The sequence below is a fragment of the Sceloporus occidentalis genome, unplaced genomic scaffold (genome assembly GCF_023333645.1).
Source record: "Sceloporus occidentalis isolate IW3139 unplaced genomic scaffold, rSceOcc1.0.p SCAF_2, whole genome shotgun sequence".
Classification (NCBI taxonomy): Eukaryota; Metazoa; Chordata; class Lepidosauria; order Squamata; family Phrynosomatidae; genus Sceloporus; species Sceloporus occidentalis.
Window position 1 is genome coordinate 271,832,569 of NW_028316982.1, and position 17,046 is coordinate 271,849,614.

Below are 17,046 nucleotides of genomic sequence, written 5' to 3' on the forward strand. Positions count from 1 at the left end.
TAAATGTCTCACAAATCCCAGAATTCCACAGCAGTTAAAGCGCTGTCAAATTACGTTAATTCTATAGTGCAGATGCAGCCATAGAAGAACGCGGCTGTTTCTGAAGCAGCCAATAGGAAAGTGGAGAGGAATGACTGACAGGCAGCCATTTGTATTGGGAGTTCTGAAGGAGGGTGGGGCTTCGGATTCGAGGCGGCAGTTGAGATTTTGAATGGCGCAATGGGAAGGCCGAGGAGGCGGGGCTAAGGGCTGAGTGGCGGCAGGGCGGCTGGAACGCTGGAAGGGGCAGAAAGGGCCTGGAAGGCAGTGGCAGTTGAAGCCGCTTGGCCCAAAGGGGCAAAATGGCCGCCAAGGGGAGCCCCTGGCCAAGGCTAGGAGCGCCACGCGCCGATGGCACCGTCCTGGGCAGCCTGCTATTCCTGCTCCTCCTCACTCCCGGTGTGTGTAAAATAGGAGGAAGATAGCACTACAACTCTGGAGAGCGGGGTTCAAATCCTGACTCAGCCTCGTAAACCCTCCTTTGGTCAAGTCACACTCTCTCAGCCGCAGGGGGCGGCCATGGCAAACCCCGCTCTGAGGAAACTTGCCATGCTATCGGTCCACCTGAGGGTTGCTGCCATAAGTCAGAAACGATTTGGGAGGCGCGCAATGGAGATTTGCCGCACTTATGGGGAATATTTATTTATTGGGAACCGTCTGAATAAGTACTGTATATCCTCGCGTACAGGTTGGCCTCATGTATCAGTCGAGGGAAGGTTTCAGGGCCAAAATCCTGGGTTTTGCTATGACCCGTGGATAAGTCAAGGGCAAAACTTAGGGGCCTATAAGGACGGATGGAAAGGGAGAAATACCACTTTCGTCTCCCTTTCTCCTTCTCTGGACCTCTCCCAACCGATTCCCAGCGGCTGGAAGAGAGGTTTTAACATCAGATTGAGAAAGGAAGCAAGTGGATTTAAATGGAGAGTTTTTTCCCATGGGAAGCCAGGGCTTGCAAAAGGGACCAGAGAGAGAAGCAAGTAGATCCTGGAAGGGAGAGGCGGGATATAAATAAACATTTTATTTATTTATTTATTTATTTATTTATTTATTTATTTATTTATTTATTTATTATTTAAATGGAGAGTTTGTCCCACAGGAAGCAAGGTCTTGCAAAAGGAACTGGAGACATGGTTTTAAATGGAGATTTTTTTTCCCCAATAGGAAGCCAGGTCTTGCAAAACGGACTAGAGAAAGAAGAAAGTGGATTTAAATGGAGAAGTTTTTCCATAGGAAGCAAAGGCTTGCAAAATGGACTGTAGGGGCAAGGAATTGGTGTTCAATGGAGATTGGGGCATCCGGCCTGCTTGCTTTAGGACATCTCTAAGGGTCAATTTGGGGGCGTAAATCTCTTGACTTATAGTCGAGTATATAGGGTATCTGAGAGCCTTTAGGGCTGAAGAGCGGGGTATAAATACAGTAAATAAACAAATAGTGCTGCTATTCCACTCGGAAGGAACTGGCCAAGAAAGCCCCATGATGGGTGGGTGTCTTAGGGTTGCCATAAGTCGGAAACAACAGGAATGCCGCAGGAGGCAGCCAGAGCAGTAAAAGGGGAATAGCAGCACTTTTGTGAGACATTCAGCCTTCTATATCTGAGAGCTTTGGTGCCACAACAAACTACAATCTCCAAACTTCTATAACATTCAGCCATGGCAGTTAAAGTGGCATCAAACTGGATTATTTCAGCAGTGCGGATACATCCTCAGTCAAGGATTTCTTGCTAATAGAGTACACGTTTAAGCATTTGTCTTGCTCAGAGCACCAAGCTGCATTATTTCTTCAGTGTGGATGCTGTCTCCGTCCGTGTCTGTGTAATGCAAATGTGGAGCTCACTGTTTGATATCTTTCTCCATAGGTTTTCTCCAGTCTTCCTCGACATTCCTCTACTCAGAAGTAATAGAACCAAGAGAAGTGGAATCAAGGACTACCTTTGACACCAAAGTAATTGTCCATTTAGTTGCAAGGATAGAATTGTTCGGATCGGAAGGGATTTCCAAACCTAGCATTGGATGTGTTCTTAAAGTGGATACAATTAATGAGCCACAACTTTTTCTGTACGTACTTAGAGCTGCCAGATTGGAAACTGGGGGATGCTCTTGTGCCTTTAATGGCTGCATGGAGGAAGAAATGCCGTCAGGTGTTGCTTCTTAGGCAACCAAGTACCAAGCTGTGCTGAAATACTCTTTTCTACACAACCTTGAAAGGGTAGGAGCTCACCCCAGTTTTCTACTCTGGCGAGCTTAGATTCAGACTTGGTGAACTGTATATATGTTCAGTCTTACTTATCCAAAATGATTGGGATCAGAAGTATTTTGAATTTTTTCAGATTTTTCAGGGTGACCTTTTCTAAGGACATGTCCTACATTTCAATCATCTGTCCAAGAATGCCCTGCGCTTTGAGCAAGACTAAGAACCATGAAGTTATATTTAACATCAGTGGGGTTTTTTTTACTTTGTAATGTCCTACATTTTTCTTGAATGGCATTTTGGGATTTGTAGTTCTGAAGATATTTAGCCTTCTCTGTCAGAGTGCTGGTGCCACAACAGAGTACAAATCCGATGATGATGATGATGATATTTATATCCATCTTTCCCAAAAAAGTGGGATACAAAGCAGCTTACAAATTTAAAAATAGTAAAAAGCATGCAAAAATGAGATGGAGCCATGACAGTTAGAGCAGTGTCAAACTGCATTAATTCTGCAATGTGGCAGCAGACACAGTCAATAGCTTTTCTTGGGTGGGTCAAGAAATGACTGTTTATTAATGAATGTTTCTGTGGTTTTTCTCATCTTGTTCTAGGAAAAAATCTCATATATAATTAAAATGGAAGATGATTACAGAGTTGTTCACCTGAGACGAATGTAAGGGACTGCTTATTTGTTTGTTTGTTTTTAAATGCAACTAAATAGTTGTACAATAGACTTCACAACCACTGGGGACCACCTGTGGCCCTTTAGATGTTGTTGACATTGTTATTATTGTCAAGATGTTGTTGTTTTGGTTCAGTACAACCAAACACCAGCAATCATGATTACAAATGTTTAAAAACAATAAAATAAACTATCCTGTTAGAAACCCACTAATTTTAAGTACAACTAAAACAATGTTGGAAAAACTTGTTTTAAAAATATTAAGTAAACTATCCAAAACATATGCACCTGTCCCTCCAGATCTGCGGCTTTGACTTCTGTGAATTTGATTATTCGTGGATTTTATTAATATGTTCTCTCTAGGAATATCTAGGTCCTCCAGCGCAACTCTATGGTTGTCTTTAACCAAAAGTTGCACAGAAGGACCTAGAAATTCCAAGAGAGAACACTCCACTAGGCATCTGTAGCTCCTCTGGTGCAATTCTGTGGTTAATGTCTGGCAGATGTTGACCATCGAGTTGTACTGGAGGACCTAGAGATTCCTAGAGAGGTGTTCTCTCAGGCAAAAAACATAGTGTTTTTGTTATTTGCGATTTTCCCACATTCACAGGAGTCCTGTGTCCCTAACCCCAGCGAATGTGGAGGGATGAGTGTATATTGTGTGCATGTTTATTGCATAACATCCATTATTCTCAACTGTTTCCAGGGTGGAGTGTTCTATGGGTTTTTTGTGTGGCTATTTTTGTATTTTTCAGTGTTTTATTTAAAGGTAAGGAGTACAGAATTTTTAACATGTTTGTGAATTAACAGATCTATTATGTGCCCTAGCCACAAAAAATAATGAATAGTATCAGTAGAGTGCTTTGGATATCTGACCTTTGACAGCAAGAAACAGGTTGACAAAGGATCGATGTGGAAAAATTAAAGGCACTATTACACCAAAGTATTTATTTTCCTAATGAGGCACAGTTCCAGAATTATATTAGAATCATATTAATCATATTAATATAAACTGACAAAAGCAAAACACCTGATAGGCATCAAAGACTGCAAGTTCTGTCATTTATATCTCCCTCTGTATTGATCTTTTTCAGATCCTTTATAGCTTCAAATATGCCTGTCTATTCTTATAATATGAAGGGAGATCTGATTGCAGATTACCCATATATTCAGGTATTCCTTCTCTTTTGTATCTATGAATCCAGATTGCTAAAGCCAGGTGTAGCTCCACTCGGCAGGCCTATCCTGTCACTCTGAAAGCATGACTTTTTAATCTGTATGTGAACTCCTATGAGTTTGTATTTTAATGATTTTAAACAATTTAATGTATTTTAACTGTGGGTTTATGCATTTTTAATTTGTTTTGCATTTTAATGTGCTGTACCTCACCCCAAGCCTTGAGGAGAGGCAAGAAATACATTTTAAAATTATTATTATTATCATCATTATTTGTAGTTCAACGGGGAACATGGACTGCTCTGCTAGAAAGCCCTAGTTTGCCATCCCTCTCACCAAACTAGGGACCTCCAGATTCCATACAATAACACCATGGTAGTTAAAATGGTATCAGACTGCTAAAGTCTGCCAGTGTGGATCCTCCGCAGGGCATTCTTTTCTCTATAAACAGATGGTGACAGGCAGTCATTATTACCCAGCATGTTTGTCCTGAATGGTTAGTTCTTGCCAACAAGACCATTTTAGGATGGAGGCTGGGAGCCTCTCAGACAATATCTCAGGACTTTATCACAGCAGCCTACTGTCCTGTCACAAGCACGCTAGTTTTAGAATGAAAGCATACCAGTCTGGCATAATTTCTTAGAACACTTTCCCCCAAGATAGTGCTTTGGTGATCCATTGTCATGTGATCTGTTTTCAGACCTGCCGAATGTTGATTTCCGGAAGACAGGCAGGGTAAGCCATCGGGGCTGCCAGCTGCATCCCGACGCTGGCTACTGTGAGAATGTGCACACGACAACCAGCCTCAGGAAGGTGTTGGCAGCCGTAATTGCTGCTTCAACCCCTTCCATATCGCAGGGTTTCTGCATGCACATTTACACAACAGCTCTGTGCTTTAGTGGCAAGCAGTTGGGGTTGCCGGCTACTTCTCAAAGCTATCTGTTGAGATGAGCAGAATTACACCCACTCACACTGTGTGATCGCTTGAGAAGCGGAACTGCAGTGGAAGGCAGTAATGGAGTAGCAGTGAGATTGAGAGCCTATTATTATTATTATTATTATTATTATTATTATTATTAACCTTTATTTATGAAGCGCTGTAAATTTACACAGCGCTGTACATGCAATCTTTTTAGTTAGACGGTTCCCTGCCCTCAGGCTTACAATCTAAAAAGACATGACACAGAAGGAGAAGGGAGTGGTGGAGGGAAAGGGTAAGAGGTCCAGCAGTTCCTCTCTACCTCCAAGGCCTGGACCAAGGCAGATGGACTGGAGGGAGGGCTTGGCTTCATTATGGATGGTTAATCATTTTCCAGGGAAAATACATACTCTCAAGTAGGATAATGCATATACAGTACATAGCAATACAGGAAATGGTTTGATAAACAGGCACCAAAAGAACATCAAATAGTAAGCGACAATTATGCAATGCCTGGGAAGGCTTCTCTGAACAGGATGGTTTTCAACTCCGTTTTGAAGCTGGTTAAAGAAGTGATGGCTCTTGCTTGTGGGGGAAGAAGGTTCCAGGAGTGAGGGGCAGCAAGTGAAAAGGGGCGAATCCGGGATGGGGCAGAGGAAATCCTGGGCTGAGACAGTAGACCTTGACTACCAGAACGGAGGGCCCTGGTGAGGGGAAATAAGGTCTGATAAGTAGGGAGGGGCCAGTCCATGGAGGGCTTTAGACGTTGACAGCAGGAGCTTATACTGAATGCGGAAAGGGAGTGGGAGCCAGTGAAGGGATGCCAAGACAGGAGAGATATGGTCAGAGCGGTGGGTGGAAGTGATAATGCGTGCAGCTGAATGCTGAACAGAGATTAAAGGACGGAGGTGAGAAAGAGGAAGCCCAGCCAGGAGGACGTTACAGGAATCAAGTCGTGAGATCACTAGGGCATGGACCAGGATCTTGGCAGTAGATTGATGGGTTTTGCCCATCGATGAAAAGGTGCACAACAATAATGAATGGAATGCAAGGCAGCAGCAGGATTTTGTGTAATAGGTACAGTCAGCCCTCTGTAGCTATGGATGCTTTATTGATGGATACTTCTATCCACAGCTTGAAAATATTCAAATATGTATGATCTAAAAAGCAAACCTTGATTCTGCCATTTAAATATGGAACACCATTCTACTGTGTCATTGTATTTAATGAGACTTGAGCAGCCATGGATTTTCATGTCCACGAAGGGTCCTAGAACCAAACCCCAAGGGCTCATGGTACCAACGACAGATGCTTTCCTCTGTTGAAATTCTGCTTTTCTAGCCTTGTGTGATAAAGTCCTCAGAGTTCCCCTAAGCCCATGGATACTTCTTCTGTTTCTTGGTAGACTTCTTCTATTTTGTTTCTGTAGATATTCACCACCTGAGTTCACCACTGCAGGGAAGGATATTATTTTTTCTTCTACATGAATTAGGATATGTGCAGAATGTTTAAGATACTTAATTGTGAAGTGTGCCTACTAAATGTTTAGCACTGTTCTTTTGACATTTTTGGTCCTTGCAGGATGACTGCTATTACAGTGGATATGTGGAAGGTGCCTTAGATTCTCAGGTCGTCCTCTCTACCTGCACTGGGCTTTGGTAATAAAGGCTTTGTGTAAGAACTGAAAATATATACACACACACACATATATATATATACATATATAAAACAGAGGTATGGATAACGTGAGACATATGAACATTTGTGCCTCTTAAGCTATTCTCAGTGCAGATTTTCTACTGAATCCACATCTCTGTGGGATCTCTGCAGCTGAAGTTGCAACTTAAATACACAGAAACATAGAATCTTAGTTCAAAGGGATCCCAAGGGCCATCTAGTGTAACTTCTTGCTATGCAGGAATATATAACTAAATCACTCCTGAAAAATGTCCCTCCAATCCTTGTTTAAAGACCTCCAAAGATGGAGAGAGTCCATCTCCCTCTGAGGCAGTCCCTTCCACTGTTTGACAGCTCTTACAGTAAAGATGTTCTTCCTAATGTTTAGGAGGAATCTCTTTTATTGTAATTTGAACTCATTGGTTCATGTTCTTGCTTCTGGAAAAGCAGAAAGCAAGCTGGCTCCATCTTTTACATTACGTTCTTTCAGAAATTAAAAGATAGCTATCATATCACTTCTCCATCTTCTCCAGGTTAAACCCTGCTCCCCAGATCATTCCTAATAAGGCTTGTTTTCCAGACCTTTGACCATCTTGGTCACCCTTCTCTGGATATCTTCAAGCTTGTCAATATCCTTCTTGAACTCTGTTCCCCAAAACTGGACATAATATACTAGATGTGGTCTGACCAAAGCAGATATGTAAACACAGTAATTTTAAAGAACTGTGGGAAGCATGCATGTTTAGAGACAACAACATGTGCTTCATTTATGCCCTTAGTTTACAGGACCGTGTTTTAAAATAAATTCTCAGTGGACTGTACCACCAACCCTCCCATGAAGTTGAGAGGACATAAACAGATAGTTAAGTATTTCAGCAGAGCAGACAGGTTCTAGATCTCAAGACCAGATTCAATGGATAAGTCTTCTTCTCTGTGCATACCCAGATCTGCTCTTTTCTTGCTTTGTTATCATAGGCTTGAGAACTGGTGTTGCAATGAAAAGAGCAAGCTCCTTCTAGGGCTGGTGCATGTCGAAGATTCAGACTGGGATTTCCAGTCTTGATAAATGCAAAACAACCCATCATAAAATAATCCCTCAACATTGGCAAGGCATCCAAGAGGGCTTGGCCAACCTTAATCAGATTCTATCCTGCCTTATCAAATCACCCATGGTTTGCCCAGTTGGCACCGTGCAGATGATATTCTTCTGTTTCTTTACATGCCATTTTCTTACCTTTGCTGCTCCAAACAAGAGTCTATTTCCAGTTCTTTAGATTCTGTGCATTAAGGAGGAATTATGAGTGGCCAAAGGGCCAAAAGCCATATGATCTGAAGGTAGGAGCAATATTTATTTTGAGGTTAACTTCTCTGTTCTGTACTGCCCTTGGCTTTTGCATGAAATCATATGTTGTTTCCATTTATTAAAACATATCTTCTGCCTTTCTAGGAAAATTAAAAGCTCATTCCAAGTAGCCCAAAGGAAGACTAAATGACACATGTAGAAATGAGAAAGCATATTAAGGATAAATATAGTTGTCATATGCAGATAAAAAAAGAAGACTAAATAAAGAATACATTTTTCTTCATGAGTGTAAATATAAGAATAAGACATATAAACATAAAAAATTGGGCTGCAAGAAAGGAGAGAGGGGAGTTAAAAAGCAGAAGGAACATTTGATGCAATTAACAAGAACATAGTTATAATTTTATGAAGATCAAGGGAAATAAATGAAATGCTAACAAGGCTAGAGGGAAAGTACATGAAAGTACAAATAAAATTAGAAGGAATGGCAGAGGAAAAAATGTGGGTCAGATAATTGAAATAACAGGCAGAGGCAGTTTCCACAAGCTAATGAATATTTAGATATATTTGGGGGAAAATACAGTTACGATTGACAAGTTGTCATTATTAAAGTTTCCTTTGCTATTTTTATTGAAGCATAATTATCTAAACAACAACAAGAATCGCCCCCCAGTTTCTGAAAATAAAACAATAATGCAAGTTATTATGACAGATAAAAGTGTTATTAAAGACAGGTTTATCAGACTTAAAGAAGGATAAGGCCTTCCTGAAAAAAATAAACTTGCATCCTGCCAAGGTAAATCCTGCCTCGCTGCCCTTTTGGAATTATATATATAAAATAATAACAAATTGATAAATAACAAATGCAGCTCCCCTTCCCCAGTTGCCCGCCTTGAGTTATGGGATAAGAGGAGAGGTCCTCTTTGGGATGAAAAAGAAGAAGAAGCAGAGAGGAGAAATAAATGGCCAGTTCTTGGACCACAGGGGTGTGAGCACTGGGGACCCTCCAGGATTTGCACTGAAATCAGTGCTGTTCAATGTTTTTGTAAGACACCAAATTTTAAAGTGGGCACTCAGGTGGCCAAATTTGCCAGTGACACCAAGTTATTTAGCTTGGGCTAGAAGCAAGTGGATTGCAATGTATTTGGAAGAGGTTCAGTCTGGGGGAGCGGGCTCATGCAGTGGCCTTGGGTGATTGCATTTACCATCTGGTTGTCCATAAGTCCGTGTTTTGGCTTTTCCACCTCCTAGGGGACATGTGCAAATCGGGACTCTAAGATATGAAATTGAACCTATTGAGAATTCTCCCACATTTCAACACCATATTTATCGAAAGACCCCGAGGGAGCACCAACCCTGCCAAGGCGTCGTGGAAGACGGTGCCAATTTGACAAGTGAAGATGGCCAAGTGAGAATGGTGAATCCTGACAGCCCGCTTCCTTCCAACAGGGGAGTAAGTAGCGGCTTTTCTGGTTGTCTTTGCTGAATCCAGAATTTAAGGTGCTACTGAGATTTGTCAAAGAGTCCAGGGCCTTGTCTGCATTTGCCAAGATACTCTAGGGCAGGGGCTCCCCACCTTTTTGACTCACGGAGTCCTTTTTAAGAATCAGTTTCTATGGCAAAGTCCCTAAGAGGCCTACCCTATGCCTTACAAGTTAATGGTGTTTAGGAGTAGTGTTACATGGAGGACAGAGGGAGGGAAGGGGAAGGTGGGATAGATTGTAATTTTCTTGGAGCGGCCATGGAACACCTAGGAAATGCACATGGAGCACTAAGGGAGCACAGGTTGGGAACCCCTGCTCTAGGGGTAGTCCAGAATATCCTGTCCCCATAGCTGCCCTGTTTTTCTCCACTTTACCCTTTGTTTTCCCCCTGGCCTTCTGTTTCTGTGGTATGGCATCTGTCTGCATGGGCATCCTGCTGGGCCACGTGACATGTCCACTGCCACTATGGCTTGCTAGTTCTGAGGTCATTAGTGATGTAGTTTATATTACACTTGCCCCAGTCCCATTTTCTGTCATTTTCTTGCATCAAAATAACTCACTTGTGGTTCGCATTCACGAATGAATCAATTCAAAATGATTTGGCTCCAGTCGGCTGAAGGGCAAATTTGAATCTTTTACAATCCACTTCTGGTTCACACTTGCGTTGAATTGATTTGGTGAAAAAAAATGTGGAAAAAAGACGTAGGTTAAATGGGTCTGGTGCATGGACAACCTCAGTGAATCGCTTCAGTGAATCAATTTAAGTGGGAACCAGGGTCATTTGAACCGGTTCAAACCGAATTGCGATCCAGTTTAAAAGGTAGTGGGTATGAGGCCTAGGAAAGATAGAAGGCAGAAGGAAAGGAAGACCACATGCCAGAAGGATAGGCTCAATAGGGAGGACACTGGCATAAGATATAACCTCCCTCCATAACTGCCATCCTCTGACCTGAGAGGGAATGACCAGGCAGGCCCAGCCCCATCAGGGCTAGCCTGAAGAAGAAGAGCCCTCCCTCCAGTCCATCTGCCTTGGTCCAGGTATCAGAGGGAGAGAAGAACCACTGGACTTCATCCCCTTTCCCACCACCATTCCCTTCTCCTTTTGTATCGTGTCTTTTAGATTGTAAGCCTGAGGGCAGGGAACCGTCTAATTAAAAATAATAATTGCAAGCCGCTCTGAGAGCCATTAGGGCTGAAGGGCGGGGTATAAATACCATACATAAATAATAATAAATAATAAGACTGCAAGAACTAATCAGGGCAGTGAAGGACAGGGGGGTCTTGGAGATGTCTCATCCAAGGGTTTGCTATGGGTCGGAGGCAACCTGAGGAAGTTAACAATAACAAACAACAAGTATAGGTTTAATTTTTTTGTGGGTTGGCATAGCGTGTACTAGAAAAGAGTACACTGCGTCTGCATCGTACGCGAGCACCTTTTACGGGGCATGTGCGTGTCACACATGAGCCCCGTTATTTTCAATGGGGCTCAGGCATATGTGCGATTTGCCTTACGTGGAGGGGTCCAGAATGGATCCCCGCATAAGGCAAGGATGCACTGTACTTTATGGTCCATTTCTAACATGACCTGTTCTATGAACTTCTATTTTACGTGTGCTTTGTTCCAGGCAGGTGGCCTTGAACCCGCTACAGAGACCAGATATCTGGAGTATTATCTTGTTGTTGACAAAAGCACGGTAAATGTAATGCACATAAGCAATCAAACTTCTAGCTTGAAGTGAGAATATAACATATTGGCAGTTAGAAATCTGTTTTTTTAGATTTGGATACAAATAAATTCTCCTTGACAAACTAAGAGCAATCAGATGTTTTACACAGTATTACTGTTCTGTTGCTGTTACTTGGGCTCTGTCTGTATGTGCCAAATAAAATATCCTCAGCGGGGAATTGGACAAGGCAGAGCCCAACCCCCGGTTCTGGTACGAATGGTCCAGACAATGTCCAGCCAATTCAACACCAAGCCTGGGGTATACCCTACCTTTCGCATGGAGTAAAATAACTCACCTTTTCTCCTGATCTTCCTGGAAGATCCAGACCCCTCCATAGCAATGCCAGGCAGCTGTTTACAAGTTGTCCCACTGTGGCTTCTAACATGGCTGGTGCCATGACGAATCATTTGCTGTGAGGTCAGAAGGAGGTTTCCAGCCATATGACTGAGACTGGGCACCACGTTCTGACCTAAAAGCAATTCATGTTTTATGCAGTGGTTTGGCTGATATGCCAGATGTGCCTCTCCCTTAAGTAGGAAGACCTAAAGACAGTAGTGAACGTGCTGGTGACCTCTAGGATAGACTTTTGCAATGCACTGTATATTGGGCTACTTCTGTACTATTTCAGACCGAACTGATAGTCTTTATTTTCCTTCCCCCTAGTTTATTGCCCATGGGCACAATGAGACGCTGTTGGTGTTGATAATCCTCAATATGATGTCAGCCGTTCATGCTGTGAGTATGAGACCCTTTATGAAGGTTGTTTTGGAAAAAAGGACACAAAAATGACTACTGGAACCCATTTAAAATGGGTTTGATTGCAGTGTAGTTGATTTAACATCGCCACAGATGGAGATTAGCCTATTTGTTGTGCCTCTCCTAGACAGATAGATAAATAGACAGTGATGGATAGTTACCCTTTGCCCCAACTATTTTTGGGGGGGAGGGTGCACTGGATAGTTATTCATTCGTTTGTTTGTTTGTTTGTTTGTTTGTTTTAATTTGTTTGCCACATTTGTCCCAAAAGGGACCCAAGGAGGCTCACAAAATGGGTAGGCCCAGTGTGGTGCAGTGGTTTGAGTGTTGGACTACAACGCTGGAGACCAGGGTTTGATCCTCGCTTGGCCATGAAACCCACTGGATCACCCTGGGTGAGTCATACTCTCTCAGCCTCAGGGGAAAGCAATGGCAAACCTCAGCTGAACAAATCTGCTACGGTCTGCACCGCCGTGCACCCCTCCAGTGATGCTACTGGGCGGTGGAACCCTTACTAGTTTGGACATTTTCCCAGCAGGTTATAAGGCACAGTTCATAGAATCTTAGGGCTTGTCTACCCCAGAGCTGCCATGACGTCCTGGCATTACCTGGGCACTTTGTAGCAATGCCAGGCAGCTGTCTACACACATGCCCACACTGTTTCGTCCGGTGCTGCTGCTGGAGGAAGCCGCTCCCTCTGAGGTCAAAAACAAGGTGCCCAGCTTCTATTACATGGTTGACCACCTTTTTGTGACCTGAGAGGGAGCATCTTGTGCCAGCAGCACTGGCTCTGGGTGATACAGCAGGGATGCAGGTGTAGACAGCTGTCCAGCATTGCTACGAACTGTTCTTGGTTTTTCCATAAAATCCGGAGCAAAAGATAACTTTTTAAAACCCAGTTTAAGGGAAGGATAGGACAGATTTGGTGTGGAACAGCCTTATGTTGTGAATACAGTTGGCACCTGAATAGGGGATTTGCTTCCTAGGCAGACACCACCTGGTTCTTGGGACATTCTTGTCATCATTTCAAAGTTGATGTTGTACCAATACTGCATTGCAGTTTCCTGTGCCTGCAATATGTCTACCATATAGAGAAAATGAACACGCTAGAACAAAATGAGAGCACCCTGACAACAGACCTGTGCTTTGTAAGTAGATAATTGTGTATGTTTCTCTTTTCAGATATATTTGCCAATAGACCTTCATGTTTATTTGGTAGGCCTGGAGCTGTGGAGCGAGAGAGACTACATAACAATTGGTACTAAAAGCCTTGCCATAACTTTGGATGCATTTTACAAATTTGCCCGTAACCAGCTTCAGCATCATGTACATTTTGACCATGCTGGCATAATTACGTAAGACTCCAGAATTTCCCTTTTGAAAGAAATAGCTTTCTTCCTTGGTTTAGTTTTGTTTCTCTGTACATCGTGAGAATTTGGCAGGCTTAAGGGTTGGTGACACCCCAAGATGAGCTTTTTTCTCACCACCAATGCTCAGTCTCAAAGTACCCAGTCTCTATGAAAAACAGGGGAGGGGGTCACTCCCAGGCCTTTTAAGCTCCAGATGTTAATATTGAAGTCTATGGTTGCAGTCAGAACCAGCTCCTGATGTATAGAGGCAGATCAGGCAAGAGACTTCATCCTTATGTTGCAAGGAAATATTCACAGTAACTGAGGACTTGTCCACCAATTTCTGCATCAGAACTGGCATTTAACACCATTAAACCATATTAAAATAGCTTATTACGATTACTGGGACACAGTCCTTCCCAGAACCACTCTATGATTGTAGCACTATAGCACAGCCAGAAATGACACAATGTGCATGCCCAGGAGACTCATAGAATCATTGCTAGAAGAGACCCCAAGGGCCATACGATCCATCACCATTCTGCTATGCAAAAAGGCACAATCAAAGCATTCACTAGTACAGACCACCGAGGGTTTTTCCTCTGGAGGGAAGCCGCAACTGCCTAACCACGTGGCTTCCCTGTGGAGGAAAATGAACCCACAAAAAGCAGGTTCTTTTAAAGCCCAGGGACAGCGTAAGAAATGCGCCACTAGTGCACTTGTTATAAAAGTGCTGTGCAGCAACGTGCAGACAGCACGCAGCGCTTATGTAACAATGGTGGCACCTGTGTACACAGGGCCCCGCCATTGTTATGCCACCATTACGTTCTAGGGTTAGGGACCGTGTGGTTGCCACACGGACCCTAACCCTAGAATTGGCCCTTATTGTCAGTATGCACTGGGCCACTGTGACAGATGACTATCCAGCCTCTGTTTGGAAACCTCCAGAGAAGAAGACTCCACCACTCTCCCAGGCAGCATCTTCCACTGTTAAACAGCTCTTATTGTCAGGAAGTTCCTCCTAAGGTTGAGGTGGAATCTCTTTTCCTGTAGCTTGAATCCATTGCTCCGAGTGCTATTCTCTGGAGCAGCAGAAAACAAGCTTTATCCATCCTCAATGTGACATCCCTTCCAATATTTAAACATGGCTATCATGTCCCCTCTTAACCTTCTCTTCCCCAACTAAACATTCTCAGCTGCTTCTCATAGAGCTTGGTGGTTTCTAGACCTTTCACTATTTTGGTCGTCCTCCTCTGGACACCCTGCATCTTGTCCACATCCTTCTTGGCCCAGAACTGGACACAATATTATTCCAGGTGAGGCCCTGACTAAAGCAGAATACAGTAGCACTATTACTTCCCTACACTCCTATTCATGCACCCTAGAATCATATTGGCTTTTTTAGCTTGTGTATCACACTCTTGACCCTCATCAGCTAGTGGTCTATTGTGGTGCGTTACAGACCGCCCTAAAGTGGGCGGTTTGCTGCCGCCGTCATTAACTGCGCTGAGAAGCCCCAGCGTCCAGACCGCGAGGCTTCCTGGTGCAGCTAAAAAGAAGCGTCGAAATGGCGCTTCTTCTTGGCACCCAGAAGTGGTGCTGTGAGGTGCGCACTCACGGCATCACTTCCACCGCGCGACGTCCGGACGCTGTGCATCCGAGATGACAACATGGCAGCCCCGTGTGGACAGGCGCCGCCATTTACTACGCGCTCCGCGCATACTAGGGACAGGGCCGGTTAGGAAGGTAAGACCCTTCCTAACCCTAGCACGTCCCTTTCTAACCCTAGTACGCATAGAGCGTGTACTTTGTGCACGTTTGTAACCCGCCTAAGACTCCTAAATCCCTTTCACATCTACTGTTGTCAAGCCAAGGTGGTTGGAGAAGCTGTGTTTATCATGCATAGTTTCCATTATGGATTTGTAGAAAGAGCTGAGAACATTTTAAGAAGCAAAAGAAATGGCATGGGGGGGGACTGGGGGGCTGTCAGCCCAGATTTGATAAGTGTGGAACTTTAAGGCCTTTTTCTTTTGTTCCTTCTGTGGATGCCACTGAACGCTCTCCAGTTTTTGCTTTTTTTGTTTGTTTTCTAGGATTCCCAGTCCATTTTCACTAAACCACAATTTAGTTTACCTGTACAGATAAGAACATATATAACAACAAAGATGTGCAGATCAACTAAATATTTCCATACCTATTTATTTATTGCCATGAAACCTAACTTGTAGTATCTTCTCTTTATTCCTGTAGGGCTAAAGGACATCCTTCTGGACTGTCATGGGGAGACCGCATTTGCCATTACAATCATCTTTCCGTGTCTGCTATGCGTGTAGGTGATTATCAGTCTATTTATACGTTTGTCAGTAATGTTAAGAATTACTTGACTGCTTGGAGGGGCTCTGTGTAAATATTTTGAGGGTATACCTGTATAATTATGACCATGTCAAATATATTCTTAAGCTGCAGACCCTCCAGAGCTGTGTTCCTAGCTGGGTAAAACTATATATCACCTTGGGAAATGGAAACTGATATTGGCTCACTTAAAAAAAAGGCAAATAATGTAATTGAGAGGGACCAGGGACTGATGAAAATCAAGGATGCAGTCCTGAGGAGGTATTTTTGTACCTCTTTTCCCCATTAAAAATCTTTTTCTGTTTTGTTCCTCTTCTCCCATACATAAAGGCAAAATTAGATGTACCACTAGTGAGCCAGTAAATTTTCCACATGGGGCAAATGCCAGTTCCAGAGAGGGTGTTTGAGCTAAGGAAATGTGGAAGTGATTTTAGAAGTGATTGCATGCCCTCTGTTACCCAAAAACCTAGCGTCCCAGGAGGGTACCCGCTAATTGTATGCAATGGGGAAATTAATTTAGTGCAGTAATTCAGCAGCGAGAGGGCCATGGTACCTCTAGCCAGGATACAGTTCCGAAAAACAAGAACTCCAGAGTGCTAAGTACAACTCAGTTTTATTACCTGAACAACTAGTGGCATGTCAACATTCACATAAAGTGCTTACAGGCGGGCCTTTCCAGACTAACCTTCAGCTGAATTAACCAAATTGATCCTCTCCTGATGGTCTCTTGGAATAATTCGACCTGTGTCAAATTTGTAATTAAGTACACTGTACTAGGGATATTGTATTGTATCTTGATGTTTATGTGTAATTCTAGCAGAAGGAGGGAGGGTTAAGGGGATTAGGGAAATTTTATTATTGTCTGTATATCTGTTTCATTGGACTGTTGTTACCCTCCTAGATCCCAGAAGGGAGAGGCGGGATATATTTATTTATTTATTTATTTATTTATTTAGACACACACACACACACACACACACGAACTAAGATATAAAAGATGGTAGTGGATAGCAGATGTCTCATCCACAGGGTTGCCATGAGTCGAGATTGACTCAAACGTGGTTTACAACAACAAAGTGGATAGCAAATTAAAGGATTACAGTGGGCAATGCTTACCAGTTCCAGAAGCCAGGCTCCAATCTGGGGGAAAGCTGGAAGTTAATGGGACTCAGTTGGCTGCTGTGTGGTACAATAATACCTTTTCAGTATTGCATCCTTGATCCGTGATCTTAATAAGTCCTAGCTCCCTGTCAATTACATTCTGCATGGCAGGGGGTTGGACTGGATGGCCTTTGTGGTCTCTTCCAACTCTATGAATCTTTACCCTTTTTTTTTTAAAGACAGCAATACTGAGAGGACAAGTCTGAACTGTACTGAGTTTCTGTCTGATTC

General features: G+C 43.2%; 1 protein-coding gene across 6 annotated transcripts in view; it reads left to right on the forward strand.

The window, feature by feature from the left end:
* Positions 1-17,046, forward strand: part of LOC149320191 (disintegrin and metalloproteinase domain-containing protein 21-like) — a 57,709-nt gene that overhangs the window by 1,975 nt on the left and 38,688 nt on the right. For 3 of the 6 annotated variants that reach the window (XM_089513101.1, XM_089513096.1, XM_089513097.1), the window contains exons 1-10: positions 295-438; positions 1,895-1,980; positions 2,841-2,902; positions 4,006-4,084; positions 6,588-6,664; positions 9,238-9,439; positions 11,096-11,164; positions 11,861-11,932; positions 13,136-13,308; positions 15,553-15,631. In XM_089513101.1, the coding sequence (XP_089369227.1) occupies positions 342-438; positions 1,895-1,980; positions 2,841-2,902; positions 4,006-4,084; positions 6,588-6,664; positions 9,238-9,439; positions 11,096-11,164; positions 11,861-11,932; positions 13,136-13,308; positions 15,553-15,631 (996 nt within the window). In that variant the 5' untranslated portion in view covers positions 295-341. Of the gene's footprint in view, positions 1-294; positions 439-1,894; positions 1,981-2,044; positions 2,094-2,840; positions 2,903-4,005; positions 4,085-6,587; positions 6,665-9,237; positions 9,440-11,095; positions 11,165-11,860; positions 11,933-13,135; positions 13,309-15,552; positions 15,632-17,046 lie in introns of those variants that run through there. The other 3 variants (XM_089513099.1, XM_089513100.1, XM_089513098.1) reach the window with 3 other exon arrangements.